This window comes from Somniosus microcephalus, chromosome 3 (assembly GCF_052327205.1).
Source record: "Somniosus microcephalus isolate GS21.2 chromosome 3, FLI_Smic_1.0, whole genome shotgun sequence".
NCBI classification, from domain to species: domain Eukaryota; kingdom Metazoa; phylum Chordata; class Chondrichthyes; order Squaliformes; family Somniosidae; genus Somniosus; species Somniosus microcephalus.
In genome coordinates, this window is record NC_140989.1 from 283608100 (window position 1) to 283624988 (window position 16889).

Here is a 16889-nt window from a genome sequence, read left to right on the forward strand (position 1 = left end):
AAGGCAACATGAGGAAAAACTTTTTTACGCAGCGAGTGGTTATGATCTGGAATTCACTGCCTGAAAGGGTGGTGGAGGCAGATTCAATTGTGGCTTTCAAAAGGGAATTGGATAAGTACCTGAGAGAAAAAAATTTGCAGGACAGGGGAAAGGGTGGGAGTGGAACTAGCTGAAGTGCTCTTGCAGAGAGCCGGCACGGGCTTGACGGACTGAATAGCCTCCTTCTGTGCTGTAATTATTCTATGATAGTATATATTTGGTAATTTTTGAAAGTTAATTTGTGTCAGTTCAGCAACTACTATTTTCCAAATAGTGAATTCACTATCGGAAACTTCATAATTGATAGAAGGTGGATATAAACATTCTCCGTGTAATAGTTGGGATTTAAAAACTAACACCTAAAGATCACATGATGTCTTGCGGTGATTATCAAAACTGCAACACAGGTGAAATAAGTGTCCATTACCCAAGGGGAAGTTTATTTGATTTTAAAGACTAAAGATCTGAAATAAACCTGAATTTCGCTAGGAATTTCTCTTGGAGAGCATATTGTGCATTTCCCTCCTATGTTCAAATACAGACTGAATGGAGTTCATCATCCTAGTAAAGATCATGAGTGCTAAAGGTGCCTCAATCATTCTGTTTTGATTTTTTTTGAGGATATTGTCTAGCATGCACCCATTTGCCTTGTGGGGTTGTTCATGACATTGGAGAATCATTGTTCCTTTTGTTATTCTGATGCAAATTTTGATGCCCCAGACGGTCCTTAGCTTTCTGATTTTATAATTTTTTTTAATTGCTGCTTGAATTCCGGTGTTTTAAAAAAAAAACTTATCATCTGTAAGCAAATCCATGTGTTTTCGGAGTCCATTAAACCAAGTGTTTGCTATGAAATAACCACAGGTTTAATCAGCAAAGCAATTCTGTAAGGAACAACTAAAATACTTTACAAAAGCAAAATACTGCAGATGCTGGAAATCTGAAATAAAAATACAAAATGCTGGAAATACTCAGCAGATCAGCCAGCATCTGTGGAGAGCTGCTGAGTATTTCCAGCATTTTCTGTTTTTATAACTGAAGTACTTTAATGAAATAATAAGTGGGCGGTGCATCATTACTTACATCCTCAACATTGCCTCCCACATAGAAATTTACTCAGCAGTCTGTATATGATTTGGGTGACTTGAAGGTTCACTCTATCACTACAACTTAACACTATAGAGAGATGTTGACATGTTTCCTGCACCAAACAGGGAATGCAAATTGTGCCGCACCAATGCGACATTTTCCATTCTGTGGCCTCTGGGTGAGATTTCCAAATTAGTAGCAATTTATGCAGTATATGGGGGAAGTTTTGTGCTGTGCCCAACAAGGAACTGGATTGAGACTGCCCAAACTCATCTCATATATAAGATCCTTACAGCCAGAGGGGATTTTCATTCCATCAGACTTTGCTAGATTTCACGCTGCACTCAGTCTTCCCAGTGAAATATACTTTGCAGAACATTTTTCCCAACCAACCTCCCCTCCCCCCCCCTGTAGAGTTTGAGCATGTGGAGAGTGGTGTTGATGCTCTGTTGTTTCACACAGGTTCCTGTTGGATCGAGTTCAGGCCTTACCTGAAGATCTCATGGCCTCTCGTCTGGTGCCACAGCTGCTAACTCCATTGGTGTTTGCAGAACCAGTGGCGATCAAAAGCTTCCTTCCTCACCTTCTCAGGCCAAAGAAAGGTATGTTCAGTGCATGTGTTCTTAAAGTCTAATAGCAATGTATCACACAAACCAATATGCATCAATTTGAGGACAAGCCTTTATGAACTTCGTGCAATGTATATGAGCAGTCTTATTTTTTCATTTTAGACATGATGGCAAGATCAACGTGTCAGCAATGCTAAAACCTATGTAGTGGTAATCTATTGTATTATTCACATATATAGGTGGAGAATGAGCAGCACTGCGTATTGAAGGACCAATGTGATACGGCACAAAATGGTAGATTAACATCTGGAAGAGAAACAGATCAACCTTTATTGGTGTTTGATCCTTCACCCCCAGAACATTGTCCTGTTGTTCTTTCAGTTGTGGCTGTATATTTCCAGCATTTGCAGTTTTTCTTGATAATTGTATTTCAGAGTGACAAAAGATTCTAGGTAAATTTTTAAAGCTGACCCCCAAATTTGATTAACCTGTGGCATTTTCTGCTAATTTAAGTGACAGTAGCTATTTTGTCATTTGTTGTGCTATGGGAAATACTTGTTGTAGAATTTTATTATTGTAACCGGCATTAGACTTGTATTGATGGGGACTTGGCACTACTACACTGCAAATTCATGTGGGTTTAAATTCTCTTCTAGACTAATGGATGAAGGGCTCTGCTTTCTGTCAATGGCAAGGGTCCTATGTGAAGTGAGTTCAGTCCGTCTTGATTCAGTTCCTAGTGAGTGTGGGTCCAAAGCACAAAACTGCCCACAAATTGGCAATTTGAGAAGCCATAAGCAGCACAAGATTTGAGTTGATGTGGGCGATATCACGTCAATTTCTACACTTATTGCATGCAGTACGATTTACTGTACAAGTACTGCGATTTTGTATAGAAAGCCTCAGAAGCCATGTAAGTGGGTGTTTCTGAGCAATAAATTTACTTGCCCTATGGCTGGTATCTGAGGTTAGAGTTCAGGTATAATTTTGGAGAGAGGGCTTTATTTTGAATTTGGTTGTTATAAATTGGACCTTGCAATGCTTGGTGCTGACACTGGATGCCCAAAGTGAAACGAGTTCTTTTTCTCAACACTTGGCACTCTATAACTCGATGAACAGAGACGCTCATCAAAAATAAATGTACTGTTGGGGAGGAAAAAAACATGAAATGTGTAAAATGTTGACAGCTGCAAAGATGCAGATGTGCAACAATTAAGCTGTTTGAATTGTATTACTCTAGACACACCTGGTGATGATGAATTCAGTTGCCTCCTGTCGCCCAATGTCTTTCGAGAACATGTGATCCCCATTCTGTTGAAACTCTATAGCGTGCGAGAGGAGCATGTGCGAATGGTACTGTTGTCTCACCTGGACACTTATGCGGACCTTTTTCCACTGGAAGACCTACAGGAAATTATTCTTCCACAGGTGGGTAAAAGATGTGGTAGTTTAATTGCTTTACAGTGCAAGTAAAGTGAGATACAACTCAATTGGTTGAGGTGTTTTGTGCTAGTAACTTTTTGGATTGTCAGTTGCGCATTTTTCATGTTTATGGATTTAATTCCCTCTGCATAATTTTTAGTGAATCTGTTAATGTGTTCATGCTGATTATTTAACACAAGAACTTGCATTCATAAAGCCCCTTTCAAGTCCTCATGAATGATCAGACAGGGTTTAATGCCTCATCTGAAAGAAGTCTTCCTCCCTCAGTACTGCACTGAACTGCTAGCCTAATGTGCTCATGTCTCTGGAGTGAACCTATGTACTCAGGTGAGACTGCTGCCACTGAGCCAATGCTGATGCCCCAAACAGACATTAACCCATTTGATTTGCATAAATATGTTACTATACGAAATATTTAACAATTCATGGAATTCTCACTTGATACAGTTTAAAAAAAAAAAAAAAAAAAAAAACTTTAAATGCATTCTTAGACCTGGGAACTGCTCAGTTTATTCACCTATAAATTGAGTGGGGAATGCTCATGCTAATGAGTGCTGCTAAATATGCTTGTACACTTCTGTGAACAGAGTTTTTGAGACTGTTTTACATTCTTGCACCTTTCCCTTGAGAGCCCGAGGTAACTGAAAGCTCTTAAGTCCTTTTAGTTATTTTGTGATCATGGTTTAAAACTCTTGCTCAGATTAGATTTAGAACATAACATTTCCATCTTAAAGTGGGAAGAAAGTTTAGGAGTACTTTTTGTTCACATTACTCCCATGTTGTCCATTTTTTAAAGTTTTTACCTTAATGGAAACCTACCATGTCTGGTTTCATTTCTTCCAAGCTGCTCAAGTGATGTCACTGACAGAACAGAGTGCCTTACATCCCACTGCAGTTACATTGATTACAATGAAAGAAAAAAGACTTGCATTTATATAGCACTTTTCATGACCTCAGGATGTGCCAAAGCACTTCACAGCCAGTGAACTACTTTTGAAAGTGCAGTCAATGGAGTAATGTAGGAAATGTGGCACCAATTTGCGCACGGCAAGGTTCCACAAACAGCAGTGTGATAATGAGCAGATAATGGGCCAGAATTTGCTGTGAAAATAACGGGGAGGCTAACTGCGTCACCATTATTTATGTGCAGATCGGACAGCAACTTCTGGCGAGTGCACGAGCGGTTTATCACAAAAATCAGGAGGCTGCTGTCTGAGATTTGCCACTCCTCCCTAAACTGTGTGAAAACAGCCTTTCGCTGTCTTGCTCCCCATTCAAATGTATTGAACGGCGTGAAGTTCCTGTACTGACATTGTAGATACGGACTAAGCTCACCACAAAGTTAAGTGAAGTCCTTCCAGTCTTAAGTACCCTTTTAATGCCGTGATGAGTCTTAATTACTGCCAAACAACCTCTCTGGCACTGAAAATGAACTTTTACAAGTGTGGAGTCACATTCCTTCCTTAAAGATTTTAACTTTTTCTTTCTGTCCCTTTTATCTCTCTCCCTTAATCCCATTTTTTTCCCCTCTCTTTATATTGCTTTCTCTACCTGATTTGACATTGAATTCAATATTCTAACTTACACTTACTGGTTCAGACACTGTGCTGCTCATTAACGATTCTTCACTCTGGTTAAGGAGATACACAGTCACTTGTCCTGTTCACACAGGTCCCAGATGCCCTGTAGAGGGTGCTGTGTTGTTGCAATGTCCCACTGACAGCAACTTGTGCAGAACCCCATGGATAGTCTACGGGCAAGTGCAAGTCTAACGAACGACTGTCACCATTTGTTCGCTGCTCACCGCAAAATGTAGCCCAAACTGTGTGTGATGTTGGCTGAGGGATAAATATTGGCCAGCACACCGGAGAACTCCCCTGCTCTTCGAAATCGTGCCATGGGATCTTTTATGTCCACCTGAGAGGGCAGTTTAATGTCTCATCCAAAAGATGACCCCCTCCAATAGTGCAGCAGCATCTCAGTACTGCACTGGAGTGTCAGTCTAGATTTTGTGCTCCAGTCTCGGGAGTAGGACTTGAACCCAAGACCTCCTAACTCGGAGGTAAGAATGCCACCCACTGAGCCATGGCTAACACAGCAATGACAGCTGGCAATGGAGACCTCAACTTTGGACAGCCTTAGTAACTCATCTGGAGCCAGTGAAATACTACCAGCTCCTTGTAGTATATTGTGAGGTGCTTTATTTCAATATGTGTATCTTCCCTCAATCAATAAAGTTACTTTTGTTTACTGTGGAAAAAGTACGAATCCACATTTTCTATTTTAGGTGTTACTGGGACTAAGAGATACCAGTAACACCCTGGTATCAGGAACACTCTGCAGCCTAGCAGTGCTGGTGCCACTTCTTGGAGCCAAGGTAGTAGTTGGAGGTGAAAGAGCAAAGATCTTCAAACGTGCAACGCCCAACTTCACTAAATCAACTGAGATCACCCCTGAAGGTAGGACATAAAATTACATTTTCTTAAATTCCATGATCATTGAGCCCTGGATGACAGCTTTTTGAAGTTTTCACTTGTAAGGGACAAGTAAATAGATCAATTACAAGATCTCAACAAAAAATGTCTGCTTAAAACTGTATTTGTGTTAAGAGTGCAGTGAATGTAGATTTACAGTGTTCTATATTGGGATATATTTAGAGGGATTAAAATGATATTGTTAATTGAAGTCTATTTATGCCATTATTCGGATGATGTTGAAAAGTCAAAACAATTGCTAAGGCTCAACTTTGATTTTTAATCTTGCCTTTTTTAAGGTTCCCCTGCACATGTCAGCAACAGTCATGTGCTTCGCAGTTCTCTGGCTTTAAACAACAATTCATTCAAACTGTTTTCCAAGAACTCTGAGCCTGAAAAGAAGCCCACAAATGAGAGGGAGAAAGTGCGAACAAATCTCACTCAAAACCAGCAGCCTACAAGGTTTCAGATACTGGCAAAAACAGGTAACCTTTTGAAAGGCAACAGAAACAGACTATTATGCATTCCACTGAAATTAGGTTTTGCTTGTCTGCCACCTATGGAGTGCATGTGAGCATAACCCAATTGAGGGTATCTTTATTCTGTGTGTGTCTTAAATATTTATTTTACATTTTGAATCTGGCAATCGGCACACGTCACTAGAAAATGAAAATCAGCCTTTAATATGTTCTAACAGCTGCATAAAGGGTTTTAGGGTTAAGATACAGACACTGAAATACACCGTTTTTAAGATTTTCATTGGTGCACCTTCTAAAGGTGATCTTTCTAGACAGATGGCATATAGGATACCCACTATCTGAACTCTTAGAAATCCAGGTTTTATAAAATAGAAAAGGTGTGTGTGTGTATATATAGTATAATATAAAAGTATATATTTGTCTTTTAGTACAGTAAACTCTTGTTTAAATGGCACTTAATCATCCGGAATTCTTTAAAAACCAGCAAAATTCAGGAATAGGTTTTGAGGCTTCTGCCCCAGAAGGAACGGGGCAGTAGTGTCCCAAAAATGGTGGGGAATGACTTGCCACTTGTTCCCGCCGTCGCTGTAGGCGCTGCAATCTTCCCCGCACAGTATCAGCTGGTCGTCCAGCCAAAGAGGAACCCAAAGGTACGTTTTACTGTATATTTGTGGGGCCAGAATAAGCAGGTGTGCTCCTTCAGCTTTTACAAAACCAGCTTGGGCCATTGCCACTCCATGTCCCACCTCCCCATCTGAGTTCGGAACACCCCCACAGAATTGCCGCCTTCTGGTCTGAGGTCGGCCGATATATAAATTGTCTCGGTAGGTATACCTCTCTGTTATCCAGAATTTTTAATCAACCGGCACCATCCCGGTCCCGTAGGTGCCGGATACGAAAGAGTTTACTGTAATTCACAAAGTGGCCAGGTTGTATGGTTAGTTTGAGAGAAAACTTATTCCCATTTTCCCAAGTCCGTAACATTGGGGTAGTAAGAGAAAATGATGGATGGTCAGTGGTTGAATTGTAGGTATGTGTACATGCTTTTTCTGGTAGTTATGTATATACTTAACCTCACCCTTTGCCTACCTGTTACTCAATATGTTTAACAGTATTTCTGATGGCTTAATATGATTCTGTTGTGTGACTGATATGGAACTGTAAAGTAAAACCTAAAATACTTTTGTTGTATTTAGTAACTTGAGCTTTTTTCTTTACGAACATAGCCCAGTATGAAGAACGAAGACCCATAATGTCAATGAATGGTATTCGTGGGAATGGCATTTCAGGTGCTGACAGCACACAGAACTCAGCGCTGACCCACGAATCTGCTGAGGATTGGCCAGACTGGAGCAAGTCAGAGGAGAATGAAAGAAATGTAGGAATTCAGCTTGAGCCTGAAAAAGATTGCCTCATTGCAGGAAATCAATCTGAGAATATTACTGTAGACGATGAACCATGGGTTGACTTCGAACCTGCTGCAGATAATCATCCTAATGCAATAAAACCAGAACAGCCAATTAAATCGCAGACTTCTGACTTATCCATTACTGGGAGTAAAGCCCAGTCCAAAGGCATGAAACTTTCTTTAGCACTGAAAACCCATTCAGTAACGTCATGCGAGAGTTGGAGGAATGATAACTGGAACCAGCAGAACATGTCCGCAGATTCAATTGCACAAATGTCCTCCAGGCAGAAAACTATAGTGAAAAAATCATCCTTCAACAAGGGCCTAGGGGAGGAGTTCACCATAAATGTCAAGAAAAGGCCAGTAAGAGACCCTGAACTGGATCTCTTTGCTGATATGACGCCAGACATTAAACTGTCTTCCACGGGCTTGTTAGTGCCAACACAAAGAACAGAAGCAGCATCAAAGCATACAGAGATGCTGACAGCAGGAGATTATACACAAACTTTAGCACTTGCATCAAAGTTTGCTGCAGCAGACATTGTTGAGGTGAGTTGTCAACATGCTAGCAATTCGTAGTACTTTTTACTGTGGTGCGTAAGGATACACTATCCTGAATTCTTTGGTCGACTAAATGAAGGCTTGCTCTTGTATCCAGTGTAATACACATTTTATTCACGCATAACACAACACAATTTATCTCTAGTGATCAATATTTTAGTAGTGCTTACCCACTAGTATTTAAACAAAAACTAGGAAAATGTTTCCAGTATTTCTCATGAGTACCTTAAACTGCCCTGCCCCATCTGTTGGCCTAAGCTTTTAATCTGTTATTCAATAGTTAGATACCAAGGATGCAAATCTGGATTAAAATGGTTTTATAATTTTCTGAAGTTTGCAAATAAACATTAAGTGAATTCCACTTAACATTTAAATATTTTATTCATGGAATAGGGGTGTTTATGAGGTCTGCATGAATTTAGAGCAGGGGTGTTAAAACTGCAGCTCATGGAATACATGCCACTAAACCTTTGTCAGGCCCTATTTTCACTTCTTTGCTGTTTTACCATGTTTGAATTTTGTGGACCTGGTGATTTCAAAGGGTTGGTTTTTAAGCACTTGGCTCACTGAAGAATATGAAGATCTGTTGGTAGCTGTAGCTTGAGATATATGCAGATTAATAGCAATAGGATACACATTCTTTGTCAAATTCCAGTTAATGTAGCATATATATAGAAAATTGTGCAGAATTTTCTATACCTTTTTATTGGGTGTACAGTGAGATGCCACCAGACAGATGACATCTACATTGCTTTTTCATCTGAATCAGTGACCCTGTTATCATATCTACATGGATCTATTCAGATTTATTTTAAGGGTTTTAAACAAATTTCATGAGTGGTTTCAATGTAAACCCTTAGCCACCCAATAGCTATTAATGCTGATTAGCCTGTTTAATATTGGCACAATTAATTTTTTTTAAAATCTGGTGTAAAATTAGGGAATTTAGCCCTACTGAATGTTCTATGTTTCTTAGCTCTGTATTTCTAGAGGGGATCTATATCTTTTTTGTATATTCAAGACCAAGAATCACTTTTCAAATTCCCAAAATCTCCATGTGTAGAATTTCTGCTGCTTCAATCAATGTAGACTTGTATTTTATGTCCCAGCAACTTACCCATGACAAAAGCTAATGTCCTATGTGGACAGTTAGTGGGGGGAGATGGCCACAATGATCTTCCTATGGGGTTGTTGTGCTGAATTCACCTCATTTCTGTAATCCAAAAAAAAAACGGCTCGGAATAAAGTGAAACGTGAACGCAGGTGGTGGGGCAGGAAGCATCATAATGAACACTTCACCGGTTATAGGCAGCCAAAGAGAGGGAACCAGTTGCAGCCTCATCTTCCTGGTACCCTGGATGAAGAGAATCAGCAACGTCAGGACTGGTCAAGAGACGGGAAACATGGGCCCTGATATTTACGGGACCGTGTGTTTGGAGCAGCGGGGACGGGTTATGGATAGGAAACCTGGAGGTACGGGTTTCCTGGAAGTCCTGCATGTCTCTTAAATTTTTTCTGTAGGCTGGCTGTCTGTTGGATGAGAGAGCCTGCAGCACAAGGGCACATCTGAGCAGGTCGGGAGGCAGGCAAAGAGCATGAGGGGGTGGTGGCAAAATGCTGAGCGGGGGATTTGGTGATCATGGAGCTTGAAGCAGGTTAACTTGTTGGGCCGGGGAAAACACTCCTGCTCCTCTTGGCGTACAAGCAGTGCTATAAAGGCACTTACCTTATGGATTCATCCCTTTTCTCCTCCTTTTACGTACCTGGTTTCCTGAAGCCCGAGAAACCCAACAGACATTTTTTTTAAATAAAAAGCTTGTTAAAATGAAGGCATGCAGCCTCGTTCAAAGCCGTTGCCAACTGACCTGGCCCGAGTGAAGAGGTTGCCTGCTTTCCCCCCCCTCTCTCCTCCCCCCCCCCCCCCAGTCTGCCTCCATTAAAACCGGAAGGTTGAGGACGGCTTTACAATTTAATTTTTTTTTTTTTTTTTTTTTTAAACTGCTCACCTAACCCAAATCCACGGCAGGGCGTGCGTGGGGCAGTAGCAAGGGAGAAGCACAGACCTATGATGGGTAGCTATATCATGCACCACCAGCAGAAAAGGCTTTCTCTTGGGCAATGAATATGCAGAGCTGCATACAAGCTGGCAGAAAGGGCAGGAGCACCAGAAGTGGCTAAAAAATCCCCAGTAAGCTGGCAAAACTTATCCTGTGGTGTACGGATACCAAGAAAGGAATGAGAGTTTCTTTCATAGTTCAGTGGAGCTTTACACCAAATGTATATATAAAAATGCATAAATAATGTATATAGTAACACCATGTTATAATATCCACTGCTCTGCACTTGAATTCTGACGTCCTGTAACCGCTTTGCTATAAACCAGGTTCTCCTAGGGCAATGTGAGAGGTTATAGTAAGTGGTTATCTGAAACATATTTTGTCTTTTACAGATGGAAACTGAAGGCTGGGAAGATGATCTGAACTGGGAGGACAATAGTTGGTAGAATAAAAGAATGTGTTCCTAAAACAATTTCATAAATGAAGATCAACATCTTATGATTTAGATACAGGTTCCAAGTACAAATGTCAAACTCCCTTCCCCCCCCTTCTCTATTCTTTGACAACACCTTTTCAAGACCATTGCCAACCAACCTGGCTTTTGTTCTGGACAGTAAGGACATTGAGCATAGCTGGCTGGAATAAAGAATAGTAAGATAGTCATATTTGAATGTATCTGCAAACATCTGAAGGAACAGCTTTTAAAGAGTACCCATAGGGGGATATACTAGGAACTACACAGCAACATCAACTGTTTGCTTGTTAGTGTTTACTGTGATAAGTTATCTTAGTGATGTTTACAGTAACAAGTACCAGAAATGCTTTATTTAGATATTGACTCTTTTGTAAAGATCTTTATTTAAATGTTATATGGGGCTAAAGTGTATTGGTGGTTTCTCCTCTGTGGCCTGCGTTTGAATCTATAGGATAAATTGATTGCAAGTTTCTTCAGTGAAAAGTTTGGGCAGTCCTGATTCTGGTGCAAAGTAGTGATAATTACTATTTATCTTTGTGTACATTTACACTATAACTGTAGCAAAGCCATTTTGCTTTGCACTTCAACATAAGTACAGCCTGAAGCCAGAGCCCAATGCCACCTGACAAAGTAAAGCAGAGCGAGACTCCCTGGAGGAGTTATTCTCGCTCATGAGTCATGTTAGGCCAAAATACCTGACTTAAACTATAGAGCTTTATCGTTGATGTGAAGTTGAAGCCACTATGCACAGACACCAAACTTGTAGAGTAAGTGCAACATTAAATGTCAAATATTTCTCAAACAGCCATGACATTAATATATTTATTAACTTGGAGCAAAGCCCTAATTACAAATTCCATACTGTTTAAGTTAGTAAATTTAAGGATTGCAGAAACCCCTTATTGAAGATCGTCAGATAGGTTTAAAATATAGTTGCTCTTTTTCCTGTAAAATAGCAATTGGTGTGCGTTGCACCATATGTAAGTATCAACTATGTCATGGTACAGTAGGGATACTCAAAGCTGGCAGAGAGATGTTACTTTTAGATCCTCGTAGCAAGGCCAAAATTTCTCACCCAGCAAACATGAGTAACATTATGTCTAAGATTTATTTTAATGTCATGTATATCTAGTCACAAAACTTACCTCGTAAGAACAGCATAGACTTAACAGGCATCAGGAAATCGCCAGATCAGTAAAGATTTTAAAATGTTTGCTTTCGGCTCATGTTGATACTTCAACTTAAACGCCAAATAAAAATCTTTAAATTAAGGGGCTTAATTTGGGGGCTTGATACATTTTTCATAACTGAGTGCTGAAGTATTGATGAAGATTTTAGTGATTATACTTTGTTTTATAATTGCAACTATTTAATTGTTTGTTGATTGGGAACTACACTGACCAAATAAATAGTTCTAAATGAGTATTTGGCTATATTTTCTGAACGTGGATTGTGAATGGACAAATTAAATTATGAATTTGAGTAGAGGGGAGGGAGATATTGTTTTCCAATGGAAACATCTGCAAACAGTTGGCAACTGAGGTTCTGCAAGCGCCTAGAAGTCTGCTTTCGCAGGTGCTTGACCAAACCCACAGTTTAGTGTTCTAGCTGCTCGACACTGGAATCTAATATTTGGAACTAATAACATCTGGGCACTGAAGTCTTATTGGAATGGCACCACAACAAATTATAGTGTAACAGTGAGTTAAAACATTGGTCTTCCACTTCTGGGACTGAGGTTCAGCTCTAGACCAAATTAGGATGAAACTCTCTCCCTACTGGCTGGATATCAAATGAATTTGGATAGACTTAAACCAGTTCTTACTGGGAATGTGTCCGCATTGCAAAACAGCTTGAAATTCAACTGATTGATAATCTCACTTCTAGGCCACAGGATATTTGGTATGAGAAACAAATGTTACACTGATACAGAAATATTACCTTTGACAGTGGGAGTTGAAGCACGTTAGAGTAAAGCTTTGCCTCCTCTAATCTGGTGCTTGAAGTTAGAATGAATCCTTACCTTTGTACTCATGTTATTCTGAGGACAAAATTCAGTTTCATTTCACTTAATGTTTCAGCAAACCAGACTTGAAGGAGCTTTGCTTTTACAATTTCGTGTTCTATGGAGAACTACTGAACACACCTTGATTTTGATTTTAAAAATTCCCAATAAAGGACTATTGGCTCATTCAAACATTTAAAAACTCAGCATACCATTTAATTTTTTCCTACTTGTTTAAACAGCAAAACTCCATTTGTAATACCCAATTCTACATGGACAATTAATTATTTATGCAAATATCAGCTTGTAAGTGAAAGGTACAAAATGATTAATTTCTAGTCAATTTGATAACTGCTGTATTAATCCAAACCACCATCAAATACGGAGGACTTGGAACTGAAACTCCGTGTACATATTGAAGTGAATACGCTGGGATTCCCTGCTTTGGTTCATTGATAACCGGACTGGGAGAGTTTTAAAACATCTCTTGTTTTTAATCTCTTCCTTCACCCCTCTCAAAATTCTAACTCTTAAATCAAGATATTTAAGCTTCAGTGAAAGTGCACTTCACTGACATTTTAAAATTCTGCATAATCAGTTCTAAAAGTTAGATGGGTAAATGCATTAATTTCAATCTATGAGAATTGAGCAGAATACGGTCTCATTGTGGAAGTGCAGAACCTGTATTTATGCTACAGCTGCCATGCACTGCTCCAGTGTGCTCATTGGGGTTGTAATTTAAAAAAAAAACTATTCCTGGCTTATTCACAAAAGCCAAAAACACAATCTATACATGACCCAGCTCAGTAACACCAAAGCAAGCACATCTAAAGCAATCCTCATGGTTTGAGCAGCATCCAGCAGGAAATTATTTCCAGGATGATCTTGTCCTTTAAACTCCAAATAAGGTTTAATTGATCCTCTGAGATACTAATCTGGCTACTGTCATCAATATTCAGTGCTGACAGCTTGTAAACCAGAATTTCTCCAGTCAAAGGGCCTTTAAAATGGCCTAACAACTTGATCTACTGTGGCATTCAATACGATTAGTGGTCATCTCAAAAGCAGAAGTAATTTAAATGTGTTTAGAGAGGCACTACTCCTTTCCCAGCAATCTTTCGAGTTAGACTAATTTCAGGCTATTCAGAGTCAACTGATTATTTATCATCTAGATTTATTTTGAAAGTGGTTTCCCAGTGATTAAACTGCTATTATAAAAGCTAATTTGTAAAATAATTTACTGGGTTCAAATGTATTAAGTCTTTATACACTTAATAAAGGTCCATTTAAAAAAAAACATTCAAATGGTTACACTTAACATTCTAACAATCAGTAGTTTTGTACTTCATTACAACAGTGAGCACATCCAGCAACAACATTGATACTTATTTTCATTTTTTTAAAAACTTGTTTTCTGTATATTCTCACCCCAGGTCTAAGCAATCCTTTGTTGCAGGAGAGGGATGGTCCAGCCTCTTGTCTCCTTGCTGGTTGACCCACTAAGGAAGCATGCACAAGGTGAGAAGCTAAAGCAGTGGTATGTGTAGCTCACCTCATCTTCCTTTGTCACCCTTAGAAGGCCTGTTATTGCATGTGTCAATGGACTTTCATTCACAGCCCAGAGCTGTGAAATATTGGCAGAGGTGGGATTCAGTGCTGTCCAGTAAGAAAAAGTAATGAAATGAGACTTTGTTTTCTTAGAACGATCAGTTGGTTTTTCAGTTCTTTTGGATAGTCTCATGGTTGCATGTTTGAAAGTACTATACCTATGAGGAATTGCAGAGTACTGGAGCAGTGTGGCCCTTCTGCTGGTCAAAACGTTAATGAAACACTTGCACAGATGTGAACATGCTTACTTGGGTAATCCTGAGTGTAAATGTCACTCATGACTGTTGATCAAACTCTGGTCTCCATTGAGAATCTAGCACTAGTGTCATAGCTGTTTGGTCACCTTTATGTGGCTGTCTTGTTCATCGTGCTAGATCAACCTGAGCACCACACTCTGGAAAAGGTCAATCTGCTGCCCCGTTATCTACCTGACCAGCTCAAGGTGGGTACTGCTATAAAAACAGAGGATTTTGCTGCTCCATTTTCCTCTTCCAAAATTACTGTTACAGAAAACCACTTCAAAAAGAAAATATTTTAAAATCTGTATCTTGGAACTAGTTGAAAACTTAAGTAATATGGGTGAGCAGCAAGTACATTATTCCTATTTGGTTAATTTGATGCAAATCAACCCTGGAGCATCAGCCACATCATTTATTGTGCTAACTACATACAATTCTTGTCTATTTCAAAGATGGTAAGTTAACTGGTATTACTACTGGCCAGTTCCATTACACAGCAGTGGGTTGCAGTCATCTTCAGTGAGACGTGTTGCAATTTCATCAGATTGTTATATACACCTTATTGCGGGCCAGCGTTCAAAGCAATGATTGTTGTCTGTAGGGCTTGTAATCGGACTGTTACGCATTCTGGTGCTGGTCCCTGCTGTAACAGGGTCTGCAATGTTTTAAAAGCATTCTCTGCTGTTTGCAAGGCTGACTCATACTGCTCCTCTTCACACGGTTCCTGTCGGGCACGCTTAGCAGATGGCTGAAAAATGAAAACAGGTAGAGGACTCATGCTAGCAACAAATTCATCATCGGTCGACTATCGTCTGAGCTCATGTGACAGTTCTCCACACCTCTAAGGCAGGGCCATGAACCCTGGTGTGCTTCAAACTGTCCATGGTTGCTCTTTTGTTGGCTTATGTACTGCTGCTACATCATGCCCTGCAGTTTGTGGATGCTGTTGGCTAATACAAAGATTAGCTATCTGCCTTTTGATGGATTTCTGCCATCAAGGGTCCCACTACCCTCTTCCAGGTGCACATTTCCCCCCTCCTCCCCCCAACCCCCTACTTAACCGCTGCCCAGCACTCACATTGACCGTCACAGGTAGTACCATCTACTGCCATTATGGCGTAGGTTTAACACCCGAGCTGACACTTGATTTATAAATATTTCCAAGAATGAAACGAGCTCCATTTGTAAATAAAAAAACATCGATCTAGCTTGTGCTGATCTCATTCGGGGCAGCAATTTGGACACTACAACTGGCCATGTTGCAGCTGGGTTAGTGAGTGGAAATGGATCAAGGTACCTGCTCCTGACAGCCATCCTACAACTCCTTTTGGAAGTGTGCACAGGTGGTTGTTGAGTGAGGACAAGATTGGGCTCAGCTGTGATGCTGTCCATTGTCAAATAGTCTGCCAAAGCTCTCACACAAATAATGGCCACTTGGGTAAGTCACTGCCCATAGTTATGAAGTGGTGAGCCCCAGTCTGGAGTCAACACCTTCAGCAGAGGGGTGGCAAACTTGGAGAGAAAATACATTTAAGGTTAGCAATTGGGGTCTAAATCTATACCTGCAGTACAACAGGGTCATTCACCGCACATAGGCTAGTGAAATGTGCATCTAGAATAGTATTTTCTCGTTTTAACCTCTCCACTTGCAACTCCTTGCACTCAACTGTACTGATCACCTGTAAAAAAAAAAAAAAAAACAAGAGATTTATTACTGCAAGAGGGCCCTTACCAAAGATAGAAACACAGTCCCTTCACTTGGGAGCAGGCATTTAGTGGTTTCTACAGAAAACTGAATATAGAAAATACCAAGTCAACCTGAAATTTTAGGAGGATTTGGGGGCACAAACGTAAATGATCAAACTAAAATTACAGAAATACATAGCAAACTGATCAGGAATTCTGGTTTGACTGCCCCAATTTTGTTGGGTTTGTTCTGGCATTTTGCTATATTATTTTCTGACAACTCATTGGATGAACGAATTAAAACTGGGACATTATCACTCAAGAATCCCCTAGCCAACCAATTAAAACACACAGTTCTGCAAACCTGACCACAAACATTGCTTTCTAAAGTTAGAGAAGTGGAAGGACGGCAATAGGAGTCAGACTATCCAAATGGAAGGACATTTCAACCCAGGATTGTCTTCACAGATTTTTCATCTGACTAGAAGTTTTACATTCCTTTTCATTTTCTTGTTTTCTAAGGTTTCACATACTTTGTGTGTTAGGACTATACACATGTTGGATTATTTCCAATGTAAACTGTGACAGCTGGCTATAAAATAAGGTTTATATTTACAGTAACTGATTAACAGAAAGATTAGGAAGTCACTGGCCTAAACTGAAACCAAGTTTGCATGTAGCGTAGCCAGTTGTGTGTGCATAGATTCTAGAAAACAGACTGTGTAGAACTACACTGCTATTTATTATTACTATAAAC

General features: G+C 39.9%; 2 protein-coding genes across 9 annotated transcripts in view; one reads left to right on the plus strand and one right to left on the minus strand.

The window, feature by feature from the left end:
* Positions 1–12017, plus strand: part of scyl3 (SCY1-like, kinase-like 3) — a 30741-nt gene extending 18724 nt beyond the window's left edge. For all 3 annotated transcript variants that reach the window (XM_085982659.1, XM_085982660.1, XM_085982661.1), the window contains 6 exons: positions 1591–1730; positions 2938–3125; positions 5428–5599; positions 5914–6099; positions 7320–8050; positions 10512–12017. In XM_085982659.1, coding sequence (XP_085838785.1) covers positions 1591–1730; positions 2938–3125; positions 5428–5599; positions 5914–6099; positions 7320–8050; positions 10512–10565 — 1471 coding nt within the window. In that variant the 3' untranslated portion in view covers positions 10566–12017. The remainder of the gene's footprint in view (positions 1–1590; positions 1731–2937; positions 3126–5427; positions 5600–5913; positions 6100–7319; positions 8051–10511) is intronic.
* A 772-nt stretch (positions 12018–12789) lies between these two features.
* firrm (fignl1 interacting regulator of recombination and mitosis) overlaps positions 12790–16889 on the minus strand; it is a 78179-nt gene continuing 74079 nt past the window's right edge. For 5 of the 6 annotated variants that reach the window (XM_085982668.1, XM_085982667.1, XM_085982665.1 and 2 more), the window contains 2 exons: positions 16009–16125; positions 12790–15194 (listed from right to left, as the gene is read on the minus strand). In XM_085982668.1, coding sequence (XP_085838794.1) covers positions 15006–15194; positions 16009–16125 — 306 coding nt within the window. In that variant the 3' untranslated portion in view covers positions 12790–15005. The remainder of the gene's footprint in view (positions 15195–16008; positions 16126–16889) is intronic. The other variant, XM_085982663.1, reaches the window with a different exon arrangement.